The sequence below is a fragment of the Suricata suricatta genome, chromosome 13 (assembly GCF_006229205.1).
Source record: "Suricata suricatta isolate VVHF042 chromosome 13, meerkat_22Aug2017_6uvM2_HiC, whole genome shotgun sequence".
NCBI lineage: Eukaryota > Metazoa > Chordata > Mammalia > Carnivora > Herpestidae > Suricata > Suricata suricatta.
Genome location: NC_043712.1, coordinates 32,456,884 through 32,480,100, shown reverse-complemented (window position 1 = coordinate 32,480,100; position 23,217 = coordinate 32,456,884). Strand labels below are relative to the sequence as shown.

At 49.4% G+C, this 23,217-nt stretch overlaps 1 protein-coding gene across 8 annotated transcripts in view; it reads right to left on the bottom strand.

Moving 5' to 3' along the window:
- The window catches only part of TBC1D2 (TBC1 domain family member 2), a 47,952-nt gene that overhangs the window by 11,137 nt on the left and 13,598 nt on the right, over window positions 1–23,217 (bottom strand). For 7 of the 8 annotated variants that reach the window (XM_029919930.1, XM_029919925.1, XM_029919931.1 and 4 more), the window contains 4 exons: window positions 20,581–20,714; window positions 16,679–16,869; window positions 8,462–8,854; window positions 2,927–3,037 (listed from right to left, as the gene is read on the bottom strand). In XM_029919930.1, coding sequence (XP_029775790.1) covers window positions 2,927–3,037; window positions 8,462–8,854; window positions 16,679–16,869; window positions 20,581–20,714 — 829 coding nt within the window. The remainder of the gene's footprint in view (window positions 1–2,926; window positions 3,038–8,461; window positions 8,855–16,678; window positions 16,870–20,580; window positions 20,715–23,217) is intronic. The other variant, XM_029919926.1, reaches the window with a different exon arrangement.

The following is a 23,217-nucleotide window of genomic DNA, read 5'->3' as shown; positions in this document are numbered from 1 at the left end:
AAAAATAAACATAAAAATAATGTCCTCCTCAGCATGGCTTTTGCTGTGTCCCATAAGTTTTGAAATGGTATGTCTTCTTTTTCATTTGCCTTTAAGTCTTTTCTAATTTTCTTTTGTAATTTCTTCTTTGGTTCATTGTTTCAAAGTAGGTTGCTTAATTTCTACAAGTTTGTGGATTTTCCAGTTTGACTTCTGTTCTTGATTTCTAACTTCATCCCCTCCCAGTTGGAGAAGAAACTTAGCATGATATCTGTCTTTTTAAATCTACTGAGATTTGTGGCCTAACATATGGCCTGTCCTGGAAAATGAGAACATGTGTGCTGTTGTCCCCGGATCGAGCGTCCTGTGTTACATGCCATCTAGATCTTGTTGGAGTGTCTATCGTGTTGTTCAAGGCCACGAGTTCCTTACTTATTATCTTCAGTCTGGTTGTTTTACCCATTACTGAGAGCAGGGTACTAAAGTCTTCAACTATTATCGTAGAACTATCTATTTCTCCCTTCAATTCTGCCAGTTTTTGTTTCATATAATTTGCTGGTCTGTTATCAGGTATATAGATGTTTATAATTCTTATATCTTCTCACTGTGTTGAACCTTTTATTAAGACATAATGTCATTCTTGATCTTTTGTAACTTTTTAAAAAATTTAAGGTCACTCTGGTTAGCATAGCCGCCCTGTTCTCTTTTGGTTACTATTTCATGGAATATCTTTTTCCAACCTTTCACTTTCAATCTATTTGTGTTTCTGAACATAAAGTGAGTCTCCTGTATACAGCATATAGTTGGATCATGTGTTTTTATCCATTCTGCCAAACTCTCTTAATTGGAGAGTTTAACCCATTTAAGGTAATTATTGGTAGGAAGAGACTTCTGTCCTTTTGCTATTTGCTATGCCGTATACCATTTTTGTCCTTACTTTTCCTGCGTTACTGTCTTTTTTGTGTGTTGATTTTTTTTTGTGTGGTGAAACATTTAAATTCCTGTTTCATTTCCTTTTGTGTATATTCTATAGCTACTTTCTTTGCAGTTACCATTGGAATTAATTTAAAATTCTAAAGTTATAACATTCTAATTCGAATTTATACCAGCTTAACTTCAATAACATGCAGAAACTCTGTTCCTTTGCAGTTCGGTCCCTACTCTTTTGGTTGCTGATGTCACAAAATTACTTCTTTATCCGTTGCGAGCCCCAAAACTTACAGTAATAATTCTTTTAAATGCACTGGTTTCCAAAATTAGCTGGAAAACAAAGTGTGGAGTTACAAATCAACATTGTAATAATACTGGCTTTTAGATTAATCATTAAAAATGTATTAGTCTCTTAAATCATGTAGAAAACAAAAGTGGAATTTTAAACCATTTTTACCATAATACTAGGTTTTATAATTGCCTGTGTATTTACTGCTACTGAGATTTGTATACCTTCAAACACCTGTGAGTTCCTGCCTAGTTTCCTTCCATTGCACCCTGCAGGGCTGTCCAAGCATTTCTAGTGGGGCAGATCTAGTGCGAATGAAGTTTCTCAACTTTTGTTTCTTTGAAAATGTCTTAATTTCTCCCTCATTTTTGGAAGAAAGTTTTGCCAGATACAAATTTGCTTGCTTTGTTTTTTGTTTGTTTTTGTTTTTAGCATTTTGAATATACTGGCCACGACCTTCCGGCTTCCAAGGTCTCTGATGAGGAATCTGTTCAAAATCTTCTAGAGGATTCCTTGTACGTGAGGAGTCCTTCTCTTTCTGCATGCAGGCAGTCTCTTTGTATTTGGCATTCAAAAGATTGATTGTAATGTGTCTCAGTGTAGGTCTCTTTGAATTTATTTTACTTGATATTTATTGAGCTTCTTGGACATTTTAATTAATATTTTTCATCAAATTTGGGAAATTCTCAGCCTTTATTTCTGCACATATTCTCTCTGCCCCCTCTCTCTTTCTTCTCCTGGGACTCCCATACTACAGTGGGTATGCTGGTCTGCTTAGTGGTGTCTCACAGATCACTAGGGCTCTGTTCACTTTCTTTCTATCTGTTTTTTTCTTTGTTTCTCAGACTTAATAATTTTCACTGTCCTATTTTCAAGCCCACTGATTCCTTTGGCCTTCTTGAATCTGCCTTTGAATCCCTCTGGTGGTTCTTTCATTTTGGTTATGGTCCTTTTCAGTTCTAGAATTTCTTCTTGATTTCTTCGTAGATTTCCTATCTCTTTATTGATATTTCTATTATCTTCATACACTGCTTTCTTGATCCTCCACATCTTCCTTTAATTCTTTGAACATCTTTAAGACAACTGTTTTAAAATTGTTGTCTGGTATTGTCCAGCATCAGATCTTTTTTCAGGAGCAGTTTCTACTAATTTATGTTTTTCCTTTGAATGGGTCATACTTACCATGTATCTTTGTATGCCTTGTGATTACTTTGTTGAAAACTAGACATTTGAATCTAACAATGTGGTAACAGTGGAAATCAGATTCTCTCAATTTAAGAAAAACTTGTTTTTGTGTTTTGATTGTTATAGGCTATCATTGTGCCAAGAGAAGTCATCTCCTTTCTGAGTCTTTCCCTAGGTATGCATGGCCACTTTGTAATTTCCCCATATATGCAGTGATTTTTGAATGTCTAGTCTTTGATATCTGGCTCCCAAATGGGGAAAAAGAGAAAAATGAAGTGGGGCAGCCCCTGGAATCCTCTGGAAGTTACTCTAGGCTGGAAGGGAGGTACAATAATGGCCACCTGCCCCTTCCTTCTGTAGTCTTGTGATCAGAAGCCTCAATCGGCCATCAGAGCACAGACGCCTGAGGCAGAAAGGCAGCTCTTAAATGGCACAGTCCAGAGTGGGGGCAGGCAGGTGATGCAAATGGATGGAGCAATGCAGGGGTGAGAAGGTGAGGGGCTGAAGGGTTGGCTGGGCCTGGAGACGGGCTCCGCCTCTCACCTTCGTCAGCAGGGCCCTCTCCTTCTCAGCCACCCTTCTCCAGATCTTTGTGACCTGGTGGATCTCAGAGTTAAGGAAGCCGTTCTGGGTCCGGTATGCTTCTATGTCATCCTGGAGGAGAGAGCAAAGCATGTGACGAGTCGCCCTCCCCCGGGTCCTCGCCCTCACGTGAGCTGTTGTGCGAACACCTCACTTCCTTCCTTTAGAGATTTCTAATGACAACAGAAAAGACAGTAGTATTCCAGACAGTCCCCTTCCCTAGTCTTGATCCTAGCATGATATGGTAGAGAGAGCACTAAGCCTGGAGTTCAAGTCCTGGCTCTGACTTCCTGGCTGGGAGGCTTCACTAAACAACTCTGACCCTCTGTCTTCTCATCTGCAAAAGGGGCAAATACTAACTGTTCCACTAGGCACCTGGGAGACCACGTGAGGTAACGCGTGTCACAACGCTAAGTACAGAGACCAAAACAAACAAACTTCCAAGTAGTGTTGGTTTTAAAAATAAATATATGTTGTTATATATTTGCAATTAGACTGAACAATTTGGGGCGGAAAATTTTTACTAAAGTCGCATTGTAAACATGTAGTTGACCCTTCAGCAACCCTGGGGTTTGGATGCCAAACCCCCTGCACAGATGAAAATCTGTGTATAACTTTTGAGTCCCTCCAAATCTAACTGCTATTAACCTGCTGTTGACCAAAGTCCTACTGATAACACAAAGAGCACGTAGGCCATATGCTATGTGTATTTTATACTGTATTCTTATAATAAAGTGAGCTAGAGAGAATGCTAAGAAAATCATAAGGAAGAGAGAATACATTTACATTACTCTACTGAATTTACTGGAAAAAATCTGCCTCTATGTGGACCCATGCAGTTTAAACCTACGTTGTTGTATTTTTCTATGTGGCTACATAAACCTCCCAATGATCATTCTTAATGTCTGAGGACTATTCTGTTGGGTGAATTTACTGTAATGCATTTATAATCCTTCTGTTATTTTGGATTTGAGCGCCGAGTGATTTTGGTTTGGTTTGGTGAAGAGTGCTGTGATGCACATCTCTGAGCCGGGAGTTTTCCTTTTGCGGGCTGTCCAGTGACAGAATAAGATCCTGCTGCTGGGTCATGCGGGGGAAGCCGGCCAAGCGCTGGGGAGGGTCAGGCAGGAGCCCGAGGCTCAGAAAGGAGCAGACATGGCACTGGCTCTCAGCCTTCATTCTGCTGGGACAGACATTACAGAAGCAAAGGACAGCACACGCTCACAGCTACCCCTCCCAATTCCAGAACATCCACTAGCTGAAACTCAACCACTTTTGCTCCCACTCTAGAAGTGTGCTGGGCTGTAGGTACATGTGAGAGGCACTATTGCAGGCATGACTTCGGATAGGCCCTGATTGATCTGGAAATTAAGAGCATCACACCGGTGATGCCTGTGGCATCTCATTATCAGGGATGTGTCACTTTGTGCACTGCTCACAGGCCAGCCTGACCCTCCCGGGGTGGTCTTGCATTCTGGCCAACATCCTTTCCAGCCCAGAAGCTCCGATTCATACCCAGGGTCTGCTGCCTTCTGCCTAGATGGTTGACACAGTGGGAGGGCCACATGCTCCCAGGGCTCCTTAGCTAGAAATCAAAGCCCCAGGCTGACTTCATTCATCACTTGGCCTGTCACCACTCGGCTGGGGCTCTCAGGCTCTTGGAGGAGTCTCCCACTGCAACCACCCCTGCTTTCACAGCCCTCACTGTGTCCAGGCTGCAAGGCTGTGTGTCCTCAGGCTGGGCTGGCTCTCTGCTCTCTCGGGCTGGCTAGGACCCGGGTAGTTCCAGCTCCCCAGCCTGTATTTCCTTCTACACTCCAGCCATGTCCGTCCTATATCAAAGTCTGGGCTCCCTTTTCTCAGGGGGTGCCAGCTGCTCTTTTGCACGCATATCTGCCTGCTTCCTCTCCATGTCCTCCACTTCCTTAGCCTTATGGGTAGGGGCAGTGAGCTTGTGCGAATCCTCGTGTTTGCAGCATGAGGACCAACCTCTGGGGAGCATCAGGATTCTCCAGGGCGCTCCCTTCCCACTGCCTGCAACATTTTGGCGTCGGGAGATTTGGTAGGTTTATGAACACAGAGGCTGTATGGGCTCCCTGCACCATCACCCCTGCCTTGATCCGCACTGAGCACATCAACTAAATGCCTCCAGTGGCCCAGAAAGTCTCAGAGGCTCTGAAAAGGACAAGCCCATTGCCTGAAGTCACTCCCCTGTACTAGACAGGGTGTAACTGAGCCCAGGGCTGCCGGATTTGAAAGCCAAGTCCAAGCACTGAATTTACTGCCTAGATAGTCCCTAAGCTCTGTCCCCGCTGCAATCCACCTGGACGCCAAAACCCTAGTCCCGTCCTTCCATGGCTGGGTTTGGTAGTCTGGCTGAGTGCGCGCAGGCTTGTCCGACCTCTCTGGCCCTCAAGTTCAATCACAAGACATCAAAGACACAGGCGTTGCCAAGCACGGCTCTCCCTGGTGGTCACGGGGTGGACTCTGGGCTGTGCTGCCCGGACATAAGCCCTGCCTTCACTGCTGAGCCCCAGCACAGGTGCCTCATCCCCGCCTCTAGAAGTCAGAGTAACAGTGCTGCCTGAGGCACTGTTGGGAGGACGGGAATAGTCAATACTGCAAAGGCTGAGGGTGGTAGGTGGCAAGAGGTGAATGCAAAGCAGGCGTCACCTCCTCTTCCAGGCCCTCACCCACTGCCTTCCTCCTGTGCCTGCTGAGGGACTTCCCACCACTACTCTTGTGCAGCCTTCCCAAGTGCCCGGGAAAATACAAGTTTCCGGGCGCGGGAGGAAAGAGCTACCAGTCAGTGCCTGAGTCCCTACTATGTGCCAGACTCATTTTCCTCACCCATGTCACTGACTGTAATTTAGCTTCACAATGCTGTGGGATGGGTCCTAAAGTACTATCGTTCCCATTTTTTACAGATGAGGAAACAGTACAGAGGGTGAGTTCTCCTCATCATGCGGCTAGAACTTGAGAGAGGCAGGATCGGAAGCCGGGCATGTTCCCCGGGCATGTTCAGCAGGAATCAGAGACTAGTGCTGGGTGAAAGTGCACCACCGCCCGGTTCGGCCTCCTGGTCCCGTCCCTCTTTCCTCATCCCAGGCCCAGGTCCCTCTTTTCCTCACTGGCCTCTCCAAGGCTTTGGACATGTCGCGTGGGGCAGCCTGCCTCCAGCCCAGTCAGGGGGAGAGGGGTGAGCACCCTTGGAGCAGCAGTGGGGTGGCTTCTGGGCAACACCTTCCCAGTCAGCTTATCGCCCTACCTGGAGTGCTCTTCTTGGCTCAGAACTGTAGGAAGGAAAAAGAGAGAGAGCTCAGAGAAGAGAAAGGCACACGACAGTCGCCAATAAGCAGAGGAGGAAAACACACCTGGAGAAAGGAGACAGGAAGAAAAAAGTCTGCCTGCCTGCCTTCAGAGGGGTCAGGAGCCTGGGATTTTTCTCGGGGAAATGCCGCATGGACTAGCCCTTGTGCTAGTGGGGAAGACAGTGTAGCGGGTGTGGGGAGACCTGGGGTCTAGCTGCAAACCTGCTGCTTGTGCTGTGTGACCCTGGACTGGTCCTTTCCCCTGACCCGGGGCTCAGCCACCCCTGCCAGTAAATGAGGGGGCAGACTAGATCTCTGTGTCTCCCACCTCTGAGACTCAAGAGGTCGATGAGTCTGCTCTCAAACCGGCACCTTCAACGAGAGGGTGCTTCCTTAAAGTTGCACATCCTCAGTCACACAGCAAGCAAGTGAACAAACTGTGTCCCCAGACTGAAAGACAGTGGGTTTTTGATGAGTGTTCTATTTTTTTCTAGACCAGATACATTAAAGGCTAACAAATGAGGAACTCTAGAACTTGCAATTCTTTCTAGCAAAAATGCTGGGCCTCTGAGGATCAGTTGCAAGGTACGCTTGGTTGACATGAATCTCCCCATATCTGGGCTCACTGAAAAATCCCTGAACATGCAAATCCAGGGGCATTCTCAGTCTCCTAGGTGAGTCCACACTTCCAGTCAATTCTGGGGGGCAGCCTGGAGGCACCCCACAGATCCATTTCTCTGACCAGGGAGCTGTTCTATAGGGTCTTCAACTGTGGGTCCCTGCAAAATGGGCACCGATAGGACTCAGCAGGGCAGAGGAGGGGAGGGAAGCGATCAGATGGAAGCCATTTCCCAACCCTGAGAGCTTTCTAACCACCTAGCTCCATCTGCATTTGAAAAGATTTTGTTTTCAGTCTGAACTCAAAAGAATCTCTGGTCTTCAAGTAAAAAGATCCAGAGTCTGGTTCTGTGGTTTTCTTCATGCTGAAGGAACGGAAGGGAAGCTGGGTTTCGTGTTATCTCCCTTTACCATCCCATCAACCTCGTGAGTAGGAATAGGTAGGCCATTTTATAGGGAGGTGAGGGGACTTGCCCAAGGTCACACAGCTAGTAAGAGGTAGAGCTGGATCTGAACACAAGTCTGCCTGCCTTCAGGGCTGGGGCAGTGACGGCCGTACCCCTGCCCATTGGTCTTACAAAGGCTTCTGGATTTTTCTTTTTTCCTTCTGCTTCCACTCTTCCAGGAGCAGTACTGTGGGCCCATGGCACAGGAGCCCCCACAGTCACATGCATCTATACACGTGCGGCTGTGTGTGGCTGCGTGTGGCGGGTTTGGGGCAGGACTGGCCCTGGTTATACAGCTGCCCTTTAAGGACAGTGGGGGCCATGAGCGCCGATCCCCAGTTTCAGGCTCCTGGGAAGTCTGGCAGCTCCTGTCACCAGGTCCTGGAGAGGATGCCACAGTCCATGGCAGGCATCACACCTAAAATCAAGTTCCTGCTCCCTGCGCTGCAGTCGGTCTCTGTGGGGCCACAGGCCTGGGTAAGGAGGGCAGGGATGGTGGCAGTAGCTGGGAGGCCCAAAGAAACCGGAGGTGGCAGAACGGACACTAGTCAGAGAGTTCCAGTTTCACACCTCCTCAGCAGGGTGCCCCTGGTCAGCCTCAGCCCTCGTGCATGCAGTAGGGAGCACAAAGTGACAGCCTCACAGGGCTGGCCTAGCATCAGGTGAGGTGATGCAAGCAGGGCATTTGGGACAGTGGCCGCCTGCAGCAGAGAGTCTTGCAGAGGAGCAGCGATTACTGCCATCACTATGAGCAAGTCACAGCCAGCCACACATCAACACACCTACTGTGTGCTAGGGGTGGGGGGGCCGCCAGGCACCTTGGGGACTTCTGAGGGCATCAGCGTGGCACTTAGCCGGTCTGGCACTCAGGAGTTCTGACCTCATCTTGTGCTCTTCTATCTTTAATGATAATCCAGAGATACTTTCCCTTTCCAGCCTGGGATAGCATGAAGAGGTCAAATTGCACAGGTTCAGAAAGAAACGGCAATATTACTATCAAGATCTATTTCGAACACAAGTATTCCAGTATTGAGGGCTATCCTTGCTCTACCTAGGAAACCCTCAGGGTTGAGAGCAGTGCCCTCCCCAAGGGCCCAGGGCCTGTGGGGAGCGGCCCCTACCTTCAGGTGCTCCATCTTCTCCTGTTGGCTCAGGAAGTCTCTGTCGCCAGCCCCTGGGGGCACAGAGGCCTGGGGAGGCGGATGCATGAAGTTCCGGGTGACCTGCTCGGAGAGCTCGCAGATGACCTGCTGTTTGGCCTGGTTCTTGTCCATGAGCAGCTGCACGTGCTGCTGCAGCTCCCGCACCTGCTGTTCCTGCAGGCTTGCTGTCTGTGCCAGGTTCTCCCGCTCCCGCTCCAGGGCCTCCAGCCGCCGGCCCAGCTCTGCGATCTGCCGCACTTGGTGCCGCACCAGCTCCAGCCGGTCCTTGTCCTCACCCGCCAGGTACGCACTGGATGCCCTCTTCTCCTGCTGGGCAGCCTCTAGCGCCTTGTGCAGGATCCTCACCAGCTCCTGGGCGGGGGAAGGGAAGCGCTCTGTGAACTCGGGGAGAGCCCGCGAGGTGCCAGAGACTCGGCGCTATCCCTGGTTCTCCTAACAGCCCTGGGCGCTGGCTAGCATCATCGCCTCAGTCACCTCCTTTTCTTTTTCTGTTCCAAAAAAGTTTTACCCAGACACATGGTTCCCCAGCTAAAGGCTATCTTCCCAGCCAGGCTTATGGCCGAGTGTAGCCTAGTGACTGTTCTGCTTCAGCGCGGCTTGCAAAATTAGGTGGGTGGCTTATGGGCCCTACCTTTAAAACCACGACCCATGTGTTCCCCTGGTCTGGGTGCCCTTCCTTATGGCTGGGAAATGGCAAGAACTAGAGCGGCCACCTTGGGCTCATATGAGGAAGGTATATGTTGAGGTGGCGGTTGCACTACCAGCTCAGAACTGCTCACTTACCTCTGGATTCTTCTGTGAGAAGATAGGAGACAAATAAACTTCCAGATCATTTTTAGGCCACAGTAGTCTGAGGCTTCTCTGTTATAGCAGCTGAGCCTGTACCCTGACTAATTAATATGTGTCCATTTCAGAAGTGAGAAAACTGATATCTTGCAGAGTAGAGTGCGATTTAATCCCAAATCCCAGGCCTGTGCTGGGTCGTCATGAAGGCAGGGATGGCAGCAAAGTGGCACACCAACACTGGTCTTCCCTCCCGCCCCCAGACAGACCTTACTAATCAATCTCCATATTCCTCCCTGCTAAGCCAATGAGGCCTCAGAGTCCTGAATATAGCAAACAAGTGGTCGCTACCAATGGAGCTGGGAAAGCACTGGAGAGGAAACACACGGGCTATCGTCACACTAAACCTCACTCAGAGGGCCTCATTCAGTCCATTGTGCCCGCCCCTCGGGCTACCAAGCAATGCCTGGAGTGCTGGTGCAAGAAAGCCTGAGGGAGCTCAGCAGCAACAGACCTCTATTTAATCCATGAAGGGGCACTGGACTCACATGGAAACTCAAGGTCTGCTTGACTCCCCACATCTTCAAGCCCCCAACCTCCCCAGGACCTGTGCTGCCCCAAAGCAAGGATATGGACTCATTTAAGGCCAGGATCAGAATATCAGAAACCAGGCAGTCCAGTGGCCAGTCCTATGTGAACCTCAGAGTCTGGTAGGCAGGGAGGGGTTTGGGGCCATTGCTATGCACCATGCCATTCTCATCTGGAAAAACATGGCTTCCAGAGATGAGTTACCTGTATCCATGCCAAAGTATTTAACTAGATGAATCAGCTGGATAGGATTATTGCTGAGAATGATTCCATTTTGGAAGAGAACTGCACCAAACCACAGCTTTATATGAGAAATTAACGGCAATATCAAATTAGCATGCATCTTGTGAAACCTTGGCACTGTGGACTGTCCCTCTATCCAAACTTTATGATGCCCCACTCAGTGCCAGGGTTTGGGCCAGGTGCTGGGGCCCAGAGGGGGATGGGTCATAGCTCTCACTTTCAAGAACCACCAAGACTGGTGGGAGCAAAGGCGAACCACTGAAATGCAGTGATTTACTGCAAGAGGGAAGCAAGGGTATTTGTGGGGACACAGCGCAAAGAGCAAGGACTTCTGCCTGTGATGGAGGTGGGGAAAACCAGAATATTCTACAGAGAGGCAGAACAGCTTACACTGATTCGTGAAGAATAAGGAGGGCTAGATACGGCCAAGCAGCAAGTAGATGAGGGTTGGAAGAGCTTTCCACACATGCTGAGTCAATGGCTCAAGCCAAAGCCCAGAGGAAAGAAAGAACCTGCGAGGGGCTGTGGGCATCGTTGGGCATGGGCAAAAGGTGGGTGGGGAGGTGGCTGCAAACCAAATCGGAATGTTTGGAATGAACTGGCTTCTCAGGCTCTGCTGAGAGCTCACCATTCCTGTGGTTCTGGGTAACTGAGAAGCCGAGACCATTTTCTGGTTCGGCTGAGATGGGGAGATTACCCTGGGAACCGCCGGGCGAAACAACCAGCAGACACACCGTTCAGCCTTGTCCGAGGCTCAGAATCAGGCGGGTATCTTTCTGCCAGCTTTGGGAGAGTCAACTCTGAAGCCCTTTTCATTATATCCAGCTGCCTCCCTTTCCTCCATCCAGCCCAGGAGGCCCTCCTTCCACCCCAGAACCCCCACAACAGAATGAGACAGGGAGAAAGGAACCATGGAAGGGACGGAGTTGGAGCAGGAAGCATGAGATGAGGAGCATGAATGGACCTCGGATTCAGAAAACCCGGAGGCTGGCAGGCCTGGGGGAGACCACCTGGTCAGGTCGCCTTGCTGTCACGTGAGGACATTAAGACCAAGAAAGGAGCAGGAAGAGGACTAAAGGGACTTGATGGGTCCCTCCAGGTGGGAAAACACACCATAAGAGAGGACCCCCAACTTCTAATCTAGGGTCTTCCACTTCTCCACGATGGGTAGTTAATAGATTTTGCACTGAAACACTCCTTCCGATTTCCTTAAAAACAGATATAACCTATGTTCGTAGCAGCATTATTCACACAGCACCCAAGAGATGGAAACAGCCCACATGTCCACTGACGGTGAATGGGTAAACAAAATGCTGCATATACATGTGATGAGGTATTACTCTGCCCGAAAAAGGAAGGAACTCCTGTTACACACTACCACATGGGTGAACCTGGGGCCATTATGCCACAAAAGTGCACATACGCACCATAGAGACATATTGAAAACAAAAAGGGAAGCTTGTGATGCGTCCCCTTCTGAAGCTTCTCTGGACCCGGTGATATGCTATGGCACCTCCCCAAGCTGCCAGCAATGAGCAGCACCATCACTGCAACAGTGCAAGGGTATGCCCTGTATGGACACACAAATCCCTTATCCCACCCTCAAGGAGGCCCTTCCAGGTTGTTTCCAGTTCCCACCATTATAAGCAGTGCTCTAGAACCAATTCTCAGAAATAGAAGAGCTGATCAAATGGTACTTCCAATACCTACATAGTAATTTTTATATTATGTGTATGTATAGTATACATACATATATCTACACACACATATATACGTGTGTGTGTGTGTGTGTGTGTATGTATATTTGAAAGAGAGAATTGAGGGGAGGAGCAGAGAGAGAGGGAGAGAGAGAGAATCCCAAGCAGGCTTTGCACTGTCAACATAGAGCCCAATGTATGGCTCAAATTCATGCACCGTGAGATTATGACCTGAGTCGAAATCAAGAGTCAGACGTTTAATCAACTGAGCCACCCAGGCGCCCTGCTACTTTTAATCTTTCTTAATCAAACCAATGTTTGGTCCATTTCAGACTTTGACAACTGGCTGCAAACTGTCATTCTATTTAAAAAAAAATTTTTAATTGCAATATAGTTGATTCTCTAAATTTTTAAAATTCAACAAATCATCTTTTAAAAATTAACCCTTTACCTTATTAAATAATGAGTTGATACTTTCATCACTCACTAAATCAAGGTGGATGAGCCCCACACTGCTCGGGAAAGAGCACTGGACTGAGAGTCTGGCCCTCTAGCCACTGACCCCTACGAGGCTGTGTGCCAGCAGGGTGCAGGTGAGGGAGCGCTGGTTCTAGAGTCACAGGGGTCTTGGCTGCACTCCAGGTCCACGAAGCGGTGTCTCAGACAAGTGAACTTCGGCTTTGTCATATGTAAAATGGAGATCATGATCCCTACGCCTTGGAGAGTCACTTAATGGATGAGAGAAAAAGGCAAGTGTCCCTCCCCCCACAGAAATGGCCAGGCCCCTCTCGACCATCCCTCTATGCTGAAATCATTGAACTCTGTACTCTGTATATGGGGAGTGTACACTGAGGTTTCTGGCTGGGGTTCTAAGGAAGTCCGTGGTTGCACTTTGCCCCCAACCAATTTCCTAAACAGATTACCCTGAGGGAGGGAGACTGACCCCGGAAAGGGCCTGGGCAGGGTTCATCATTCCCAGCTCAACAGATGGCCGACATCGCTACACGGGCTTCCATCTGCCAGAGCAGACAGCCTTCAGGCTGGGTGCAGTTTTGTGAACTCCGAGAGCCTGCGTCACCTGGCCCAGCAGCCATCTGGTGCTACCTCGGGGAGTGCAAATCTCTTGTGGGGCCAGCATCACAAGGGCCTGGGACAGATAATAGCTCAGTGGGTCCTGGAGCGGCCCTGCAGTATGACACCAGACACAAGGACTGCGTTAGAATTTTCTGAAGAGCACTTACGGTGCTCATGTCTGATGCTGGGCTGCTCCTGGAGACCACGGAGGAGGTGGTTGGGCTGGGCTTAGTCCTGGACCTGAGGAAGGAGGTCAGGCTCTCAGTCTTGGCTCTTCTAGCTGTGAGATTTCAGGCCGGTCACCTGCCTTCTCTAAGGTCCTCAAGCATGGCATGGTAAAAAGGGCAAAGTCTCTAGAAGCAGACAGACCAGAGTGTGAAACCCGTCTTGGCCTCTGAAAGACCCTGGGCATTCAGAATCTCTCAGAACTTCAGTTTCCTCCTCAGGAAAAGGGGGCTGATAACTGTTGTATTAGGGATAATGCATGGAAAGCCCAGCACAGAGCTGCAGCCACACTTAACACCACGTATGGTGCTCTTATCTGCTCTTGCTTATCCAAGGGCAGGGACCCAGTGTACCTCTGCGCCCTCCAAACCAAGTTTGAGATACAAATTCTTAGAGAATCACTTGCTATTGGCAATGACCACCTGGGTGGCTAAGCCCAGACAAGACCCACCTCCCCCTTCCAGTTCCCACATCCTCCTGCACCCTCAGGCAGAAAGAGAGTACCTCCCACTTAAGAGGTACCTCTCTCTGTCTCTCAAAAGATAAATAAAATATTAAAAGGAAGGCTTCTTGCAGATGTGGACCCAGAAAAGTCCAGGGGCCACTCCCCCAGCTGAAGAGCTGGGTTCAGGGAGTCTCAGGTGGACAGTGGCCCCCTGATCATCATTTCTGCGTGTCGGGGGCACTGCTGGCGCCCCAAGGTTTTGCAGGCCTCCTCTATCCTACCTCTGGGCCAAGAATTGATCCTTTCTCCTTCCCCTCTTTGGTTTTGGTATCTGGGCTGGAGTTAAAAACCCAAGTCCGTAGCGCTGGGGCTCCACCCCCGCCTAATGTGGGATGAAGATGTGACCCTCGCCTGTCACTGCCATGCCACTCATTTCTTGGAGGTCCTCATGGGCGTCCATCTGTCTTCCCAGAGCCACTCAGAGGAATGTGCCACTAGGAACCAACAGGGAGGTTGCTGCAATAATAGCCTAAACCATCAAGGCCTGCATCTGTGGGCGGCTGCTGGGTGCCAGGCACTGGACTTTACACACCTAGACACAGCGAGCCCCGCTGTAACTTCACGTACAGAGGAGGAAGCTGGGGCTTTGCGAGGTTAAGAAACTTGCTCAGCCAGAACTGTGGCCTGTACCGGCTGTGCTCAGAGTCTCCCACGTTTGGGAGATGGGCGGAGAGCACACAAACCACTCATCGTGTGAGTCACAAGTGAAACTGCAAGACTGTCTCCCCTTCTGATTGTCGTCCCAGGCCAGGAGAGTGAACTAGTGAGAAAGTCCAGGTTCTCGGGGCTCCTGGGTGGCTCAGCCGGTCAGGTGTCTGACTTTGGCTCAGGTCGTGATCTCGCAGTTCCTGAGTTAGAGCCCCGTGTCAGGCTCTGTGCTGATAGCTCAGAGCCTGGAGCCTGCTTCCGATTCTGTGTCTCCCTCTCTCTCTGCCCCTCCCCTGCTTGCGCTCTGTCTCTCCCTCTCAAAAATAAATAAACATTAAAAAAAAAAAAAAGAGGGGCACCTGGGTGCCTCAGTTGGTTGAGCGTCTGGCTTTGGCTCAGGTCATGATCTCGTGGTTTGTGAGTTCGAGCCCCGTGTCGGGCTCTGTGCTGACCGCTAGCTCAGAGCCTGGAGCCTGTCTTCAGATTCTGTGTCTCCCTCTCTCTCTGGCCTTCCCCTGCTCACGCTGTCTCTCTCTGTCTCTCAAAAGATAAATAAAACATTTAAAAAAATAAGCTACTATAACTCTATTTGGTATCTTTAAAAAAAAAATAAAAATTTAAAAAATTTAAAAAAAAAAAGAAAGAAAGTCCAAGTCCTTTAATGCCTGAACAACTTCCTCCTGCCATTTTCGCTCTGACGTCAGGGGTCTGGGTGGGCCTTAATAATCTCCAAGAGCTTGCCCTCATTTACTGAAGAATGGCACAATCTCCGGGGTAGCACAGATGTTGGGGGCAAACCTCACTGAAACCTAGGTCTCCCGGGCCTCTCTCCTTCATTCGACAATTCCTGACGCCCTCAAAGCAAAGGCCATGCCACGGGAGGCTGCCCATATGTCCTATAAAGAAGGGGAAGGTGGGTGGAGGGAGGGGCGGAGTTCACGTCCAGATTTCTTTTCCTGGCCAGGTTCAGCCTGGGCCTTAGGCTGTGCTGGTCCGCGGATCAGGCAGCCGCTCCTGGCCAGCTGCATGCCCTCTGAGCTCTCAGGATTGCCGGCCACCCCGAGACGGAAACGGGGGATGATGGAGGAAAAGAGCCAGCTGGGCTGCTAAGTGGCATCGGAGGGGACTTCCCACGCTGTGAGGATACACGTAGGTGTTGGCGTGCTTACCGCCTGTCTCTGCCATGAGATGTAAGCCCTGCAGGGACGGGGGCTGCCTCTCTTCCCACTGTCCCCAGCACCCAGGATACTGCGTGCACACCACGGGTCCTCAATAAGGTCTTGGTGAAAAAAACAAACGGATTGAGAACATGTGAACGAATGAACTTCCTCCCTTGAGAACTTCGGTCACGGCTTCGTTAAATGTTTCCGCTGACCAGCCAGGAGTAAAGCCTCTGCTATGTGCCTTGGTATCCACTTAGGGCAAGAAAGGGCAAAACTAGGCAGGGAGAGCATTTTTCTGTGCCGACTTCTCCAACACAGAGCGGTAGAAAGGAGGAGACGTATAAGAAGGGGACTATTCAGAGGAAAATACAGTGTACCCCCCACTTCCCCAGGAGCAGGAGCCGGGAGATAAAGCAGAAAAAGACTCAGGGCAGCCGAAGCACAAACACGAAAACTTAGGCCTTCTTCTCGGAAGAAGAGAAGCATGGGTTCTCGGTGCGGCCCGGTGCGGCATCACCAGGAACCACCCTTGAGGTTTTCAGTAACAACTGCGCTAACTTAACCACTTTTTTTGTGCCAAAAAGAGCCCAGTGTTGCAGTCCCCCTCCCACCCCCGCCACAGGATTCTTGCTACTTCACAGAGTCGCCCCAGGATGTGAACATGACTTACTCCCTGGGTTGCAGGATGTGGGGATGATTTGAACGTCTGTGTAAGTGGGCGATCTGTGTTCTACAATGACCATGTGACTCTTTCTTTTTTTTTTTTTAACTGCTATAATGAAGTTCTCTATTAAGCCTAAGTCTTCCTCATCACCATCCGCTGTCGGGCCTGGTTGAGCCCTAGAGCCGCACAGACCTGCCTGCTCTCTGTCCTCTGACAACACTTCAGGGAGCTGCACCCTTACCAGCGGCCGGTTCCTGGGGCAGCCCCTCCACCCAGATCTCCCTTCTCCGAATGCTATCCCCCTTCCGTGTGGGGACAGGCTGTGCACAGTCCTCCAGGAGGAAGCCAAGAGCAATTACAAAGTAGGTTCCAGTGACCTGCCCTTGAGGGGCTTCCGTCACCTAGTCTGAGTGTCCACATGTCCCTTAGTAATCAGCAGTATAGCATTTTCAGCCACCAGCGGTTTGGCTGGTAAGAACCACAGACTGGCCTATGCCCGGCAGGCTAACGTACCAGATCTAGTTCAAAGGCTCCGGGCCCAGGGGGTCCACTGCAGCCTGGGGCCTCTCTGGGGACAGAGCTCACCTTCTGAGACTCGAGCTCCTTGGTGAGCATCAGAACCTGCTGCTCCAAGGCCAACGCTTTTTCCTGGGCGGTTCGGTTCCGTGTGAGGCCTTCAGCAAAGAGTGGGAAGGTGTTGTGCTGGCGCTTGGCTTTCTGAATGAGATTGGCAGTCAGAGAAGACTTGGGTGCAGGCTTTGGAGAATCCACTGCATCTTTCAAAAGGAGGAACACAGAGGTTATGACCAGTGGCCTCAGTGGTTCTCAAACTCAAGCTTGCTGCAGAAGCCCCTGGAGGGCTTACTAAAACACAAACTGTGGGACCCTAATCCCTTTCATCAATAGGCCTGGGTCAGGGCCTGAGAATTTGCATTTCTAAGACATTCCTAGGTGATGCTGAGCAGCTTGCCCAGGGCTCACAGTTTGAGACCATCAGACCTTATATGTACACTGCACTGGCTGGCCCTTCAGCCCATCCTTTAAAGCGTGCCTGCCCCCAGCTCTTGGATCCCTGCCTGCATGGGCGATCTCCTATGACACTACTGGTGCAGGCGGCCATCTCCTCAGTCACAAGTCCTGCCAGGATGTCTTGTTTCTTATTTCAGGATCCTGCCTCTACCTCTGGGCGATGTCCAAAGTACGCAGAGCTGTTCATAGACAAGAAGTATGGAGTATCTGTACTCTGCCATCTTGCCCCAGAGAGTAACTCAAATTCTTGTTTGATTCATTTTAATTAATTAATTTGAAAGAAACAGAGAGCATGAGTGAGGCAGAGAAAGAGAGAATCTTAAGCAGGCACAGGCTTGATCCTATGACCCTGGGATCATGCCTGGAGCCAAAATCGAGAGTTAGACACTCAGTGACTGAGCTACCCAGGCACCCCTTTGGTTTGATTCTTATTACAAGCTAAGTTAGGCCACCTATTTCCCAAAGTTGATCACCCCAAGGCTACACAGTTCTTTTATTTCCTCTAGAGCCAGGAGCAGCAACCAATGGCTCATGGGCCAAATCCAGTCCACAGCCTGCTTCTGCAAATAAAGTTTTATTGGAACATGGCCACGCTTACTTGTTTGTGCACTGTCTGTGCTGCGTTCACTCCACAGGGGCAGAGTTGAGCGCGGCAATGAGACCATATGCCTCACAATGCCTCCAACATTTACTCTCTGGCTCTCTGTGGAAAACATTTGCCAACCGTTGCTGACTTATTTCATTTTTATTTTATTTTATTCTTAATTCAAATCCAACATCACCCATGCTGCCTTGGTCTGCCTTGCCTCCAGTCTATGTTTAGTAAAGGGTCTGCCATCAGCCTGCATCCAGGGACTTTTTTTTTAATGTTTTATTTATTTTTGAGAGAGTGCAAGCAGAGAAGGGGCAGAGAGAGAAGGACAGAGGATCTGAAACAGGCTTTATGCTGACAGCCTTCGCGCTGACAATTCTGGGCTCAAACTCATGAACCGTGAAATCATGACCTGAGCTGATGTCGGACGTTCCACCAACTGAGGCATCCAGGCACCCCATGCATCCAGAGACATTTTAATGGCCTGATTATATGGTCAAGAGACTTTGAGAATTCTTGCTTATGTGGTACATACATGTCATGCCTGAAATGAAGTCCCAGAAGAAGGAACTTCCCCTCAGCACACAGTGCCAGAAAAAGCTTTGCTTTTTCCAAGAAAATATATGTTATGGACACTGGAAATCACCTAACACTTGCATTTCCCTGTTTGCCTTGGCTGCTGAGAAGCTCAGAGCCACACTGCTGCCCACTCTTTGCTACTTTATAGGATCTTATCTAGATCTCATTTAAATTTACTACCCCAAATTACTCATTTGCTTTCCCCTGATATATATTTTAATAAGCTATCCCCAATCCTTTTGGGACTAGGGTGTTAAATATAAGGATGTGGTATGGGACCCCAGGTGAGGGCTTCGAGAACGAGTAGTTCAGCACGCTTCTTCTGGGGCCAGCCAAACAATTTTGAACAGGTACTCTAGTAGGTGATGGGAACCAGAAACTCCCTGGCCTTGGTGGGTACCAGAACAGAATGGTTTTGTTCTAGACTCGAAAGAAATCCAGTTGCGCTGCATACAAACCAGACCGCAGAGCTCCAAAAAATGCAATGCCTCTTTCTCTTCCCTGCTGCGGGGTACAGAAGAGCAGGGGGGCTCCCTGAGCCCTGGGCCCTCTGATAACACTACTGTCCACTAACGTTGAGGGCAGGAAGGTGGGGATTAGTATGCCCATTTGGCAGTTGGAGAAAATGAGGCCCAGAAGGGTAGTTTTCAATCAGTGCTGTAGGATTTCATGGTAGTGCAGCAGGGCTGAAGGGGTGGGGAGCCGAGGGGAGCCCAGACTCCCACCCCTGCTTCAAGTCTGCTGGGTATATTAGATTTTGTTTATGGGGATCAAGGAGTCATGGCCATAGAAATGCAGTTTGAAAAATCAGTGCCTTAGAAAATGAGGCTTCAGGTGGTGGTAGTGGGGCCTGAACCCTAGTCCCATACCCACTGTGTGGCCATGAGCAAGTTGCTTCGCTTTTCCATCTGCAGTTCCCTCATTTAGTAAACGGGAACAATAACGGTATCCAGTAACTGCAACTTGGGGGGTTGGAAGGGCTAAAGAGGTTAACGCAGGTGAGGTGCTTAGTGCACTTGGAAGAAGCTTGAAAAGATTTGGGTAAGTGACGGGAGCGAGTCCTGAAGGACCAGATATTGCAGATTCCATTTATATAAATGATCCAGAGCAGGCACGTCTACAGAGAAGGTCGAACAGTGGCTGCCTCAAGCTGGAGGACGCAGGTTTCTTGTTGGGATAATGAGCATGCTCTGAAGTGATCGTGGTGAGGGTGCCTGGCTGGCTCAGTCCATTAAGCCTCTGACTCTTGATTTCTACGCCAGTCGTGATGTCACGGTTAGTGGGTTTGAGCCCAGCACTGGGCTCTGTGCTGACAGTGCAGAGCCTGCCTGGGATTCTCTTTCTCCCTCTCTCTCTCTGTCCCTCCCCACTTGTGCTCTTTCTGTCTCTCTTTCAAAATAAATAAACCTTAAAAAATAAAATAAAATAAAATAATAGATTATGGTGAACTGTATATTCCAAATGAGTGAACTGTTTGGTGAGTTATCTCTTAATAAAACTGTTACCAAAGGGAAAAGAGTTGTTAGAGTGGCCCTTGCACAAAGTCGGTGCTGGCTGTATTCTTGTTGGTCTGATGGAACACCGATCCCCACAGGGACTGTTCAGTGTGACCGTGGGGCCTCACCAGACACTGCTCCACTGGGGAGCTTTCTCTGGAGTCACTGCTCCACAGCACAGAGGTCCCCCCTGCCAGAAGCCCCCACTGGGCTGCCTCAGCCCATCTTCTTCCATTTCTAGGTTACAGTATGTCCTGGGGGGTGGGGCATGCTAATTGCAGAAGAAGCCCAACCCCTGAGAGGGCGTGGGCCACTCACACATTTTGTGAAGTAACAAAGTGCTGTGGAGGGGTTGGGATGGATGCTTCTACAGACAAAGGTCTGATTTTGATCAGCCCACACAGGCGTTTTCATATCCTTTCCTTAAAAATTAAAAAAGAAGTAAGAAAGGAGAAGTGAGAGATATTTTCTTTCATTAGTTCAAGAATCACTGCAGGAGTGTCAGTTTGGGAGGACGAGCTAGAGTTCTGGAGATGGGTGGTGGCGGTGGTTGGAGTGAGTGTGCTTAATGTTACTGCACTATACACTTAAAATTGGTTCCGAGGGTAAATTTTATGTGTATTTTACCACAGTGATATTACTAAAAGAAGGAGTCATCACTACCAGACCCATGGAAACCAGGAGGAGTGGCCTGTTTGACACACAAAAGTGTAAATGCTGGTTTTCGGGGAGAAAAGAGGGCACTCACTCGGTCTCTGAAGGCACAGCTCAAACCTGGGCAGAGAGCTCACCTGGGGTGCTGGGGTCAGAGGGTAAAGGCTGCTCTGCCCTCTGAGGTTCTCCGCTCGGTGGAGACTCATCCTCGGGAGGTCCGTGGCCTGTTCCATGGGCCTGCCTGTTGCCCCGAATATTGTACATCGTGTTTCTGAAAGGAAAACAGAGGGGCGTGAGGCTGCTGTCCTGCCCCGCTGGCTGCTCTCCCCACGGCCGCCCCCCGGAGCCGGGCTGCGTCCCCAGCCCCAGTTGTGCCCGGAGCAGCCTGTGCACTCCGGGCACCTTGAAGACGCATCCGCTCCCCACCTACCTCGCCCATCTTCTCACGTCCTCCTCGTACTTCCCGCCCACCGCCCACCACACGTGAAGGTGCTCATGACAACAGAGGCCTGAGCCCCCACCCCAAACCCACTGCTGGAGCATAAGTTCTATGGAGTGCAGGCATGTTTGCCTGTTCTGTTCACTAAACTATTTTGTTTTTGTGAGTGTTTTTAAAAATATATATTTTTGAGAAATAGAAAGACAGAGCATGAGTAGGGGAGGGGCAGAGAGAGAGGGAAACACAGAATCCAGGGAAAAGCAGGCTCCAGGCTCTGAGCTGTCAGCACAGAGCCCAACATGGGGCTTGAACTCATGAACCATGAGATCCTGACCTGAGCCAAAATCAGATGCTCAACCGACTGAGCCACCCAGGTGCCCCATAATATTTTGTTTTTTAAGTTTATTTATTTTTGAGAGAGAGAGAGCATGTGCATGCATATGGGCAGGGGAGGGGCAGAGAGAGAGGGTAGGGGCAGAGTGGGAGAGAGAGAATCTCAGGCTGACTCTGAATTATCAGTGTGGAGCCCAATGTGGGCCTCAATCCCATGAACTGTGACATCATGACCTGAGCTGAAATCAAGAGTCAGACACTCAAGCGTCTGACCCACCAGGCGGCCTCACAAAAATATTTTGAATGCCTAGCACAGCGCTTGAAGCGTTGAGGGCGCTTACAGTATATGTGCTGAATGAATGCTGAATGGACTTGGCAAATTAACGCTCCTGAAACCTTCATCTGGTTTTATAACTACTTGCTCAAAAATCATCAGTAGCTCCCTACTTCTGTTGAGGAAAGTTCCAAACCTCTCCTCTGCTTGCTCTCTTTCCCCGCTCAGATCTGTTCTCCTTTGACCTTCACTAATCATTTCCTGGCCTCCAAGGAGCTTACCATTAAATGAAGAATAGAGAAGAAATTAGAATTCAGCATTCCCAATGCTTGACTTTGAAATTTGGTCTTTGATTTCTTTTGCTCTGCTGTTGTCATTGTTGTTATTATTATTATTAAGTTTTATTTGTTCATTTTGAGAGAGAGTGAGAGACAGCATAAGCAGAGGAGGGAGAGAGAGAGAGGGAGAGAGAGGATCCCAAGCAGGCTCTGCATCGTCAGTCCAGAGCCTGACAAAGGGCTAGAACCCACAAACCGAGAAAGCATGAGCCAAAATCAAGAGCTGGATGCCCAACTGACTGAGGCACCCAGGCTCCCTGTTGTCTGTTGTTATTAAGGTTCTATTGTAGGGCACCTCTGACTCCTTGACCTAGTCACCACCCCTTCCCAGTTATTACTTTCCTCATCTACAAATAAAAGGGTAGTGGTCATATTAAAAAGAAAATGGTGGTCCTGAAAAGCACTATTTACTGAGTACCACTTTGTGCTGGGTCCTGTGCCAAGCCCCATTATGCGTATCTCACAAATCATAGCCACACGACTGGAGAGGACTCAGGAACACATTCCTATAGCCAGAGGCACTGGCTGGGTGGGTGACCATCAATGCTGCCTACACATCCCCTTGCCTCCCCTCTGGGCTCAAAGGAGTCATCCCTGGGGTAGGGGAGGATACAGAAACCCCAACTCCTAAGTTCTAGCACACATCACCTCTGAAGATAGATGCTCATTAACCACTGACACAGCCCAGGTGGCCACTACCCGCTGAACTATTGCACTTGGAAGAGGTATCTCTATTTCATAAATTTATTGACCTTGCACAGAGCAGTTCATAGATCATTTTTGGTGTAGGATTACCTCCAGGTCTTAAGGGCCTGGTCAGCTTGGTGGAATGGTCATAAACACTGGCTCTGGAAGGCTAACCTTGGGCAAGCTGTCGATCTTCCCAGAGCCAGACTTTCCTTATCATGCAATGGAGAGGAGGCCAGACGCTAAGCTAACACTAGTAATTCAACTCATTTAATACCCCCCGCCCCAGCCCAGTGAGTTACTAGTATCGCCTCCGTTGTACAGAGAGAACTGAGAGTCAGCAAGGCTAAGTAATCAAGGCCACAGAACTAGTAAGTGGAGGGACAGAGCATTAGATCTGGACATCTAACTCTGTGGGCTGAGAACTTGGCCATTATGATACCACCTCACAGGCCTGTCCAGACAACTCAGTGCCAGTGCCAAGCACCTAGCACAGTGCTCTGGAAGTACCTGTACTCCCTTCCTTGCAGCATGACCCGGGTTCATGGCAGAGGCCACAGCAGGCTGTAAGACCAGCCAGGGCCCGGGCTGTGTGAGACAAAAGCTACCCCGATCTTATGGGGGCTCTCAGCAGCCCGGGGCAAGGAGCCCATTTCTTGCACTCTTCCCTCACCTTTTCTGTGGGTTATTACAAATGTCAGGA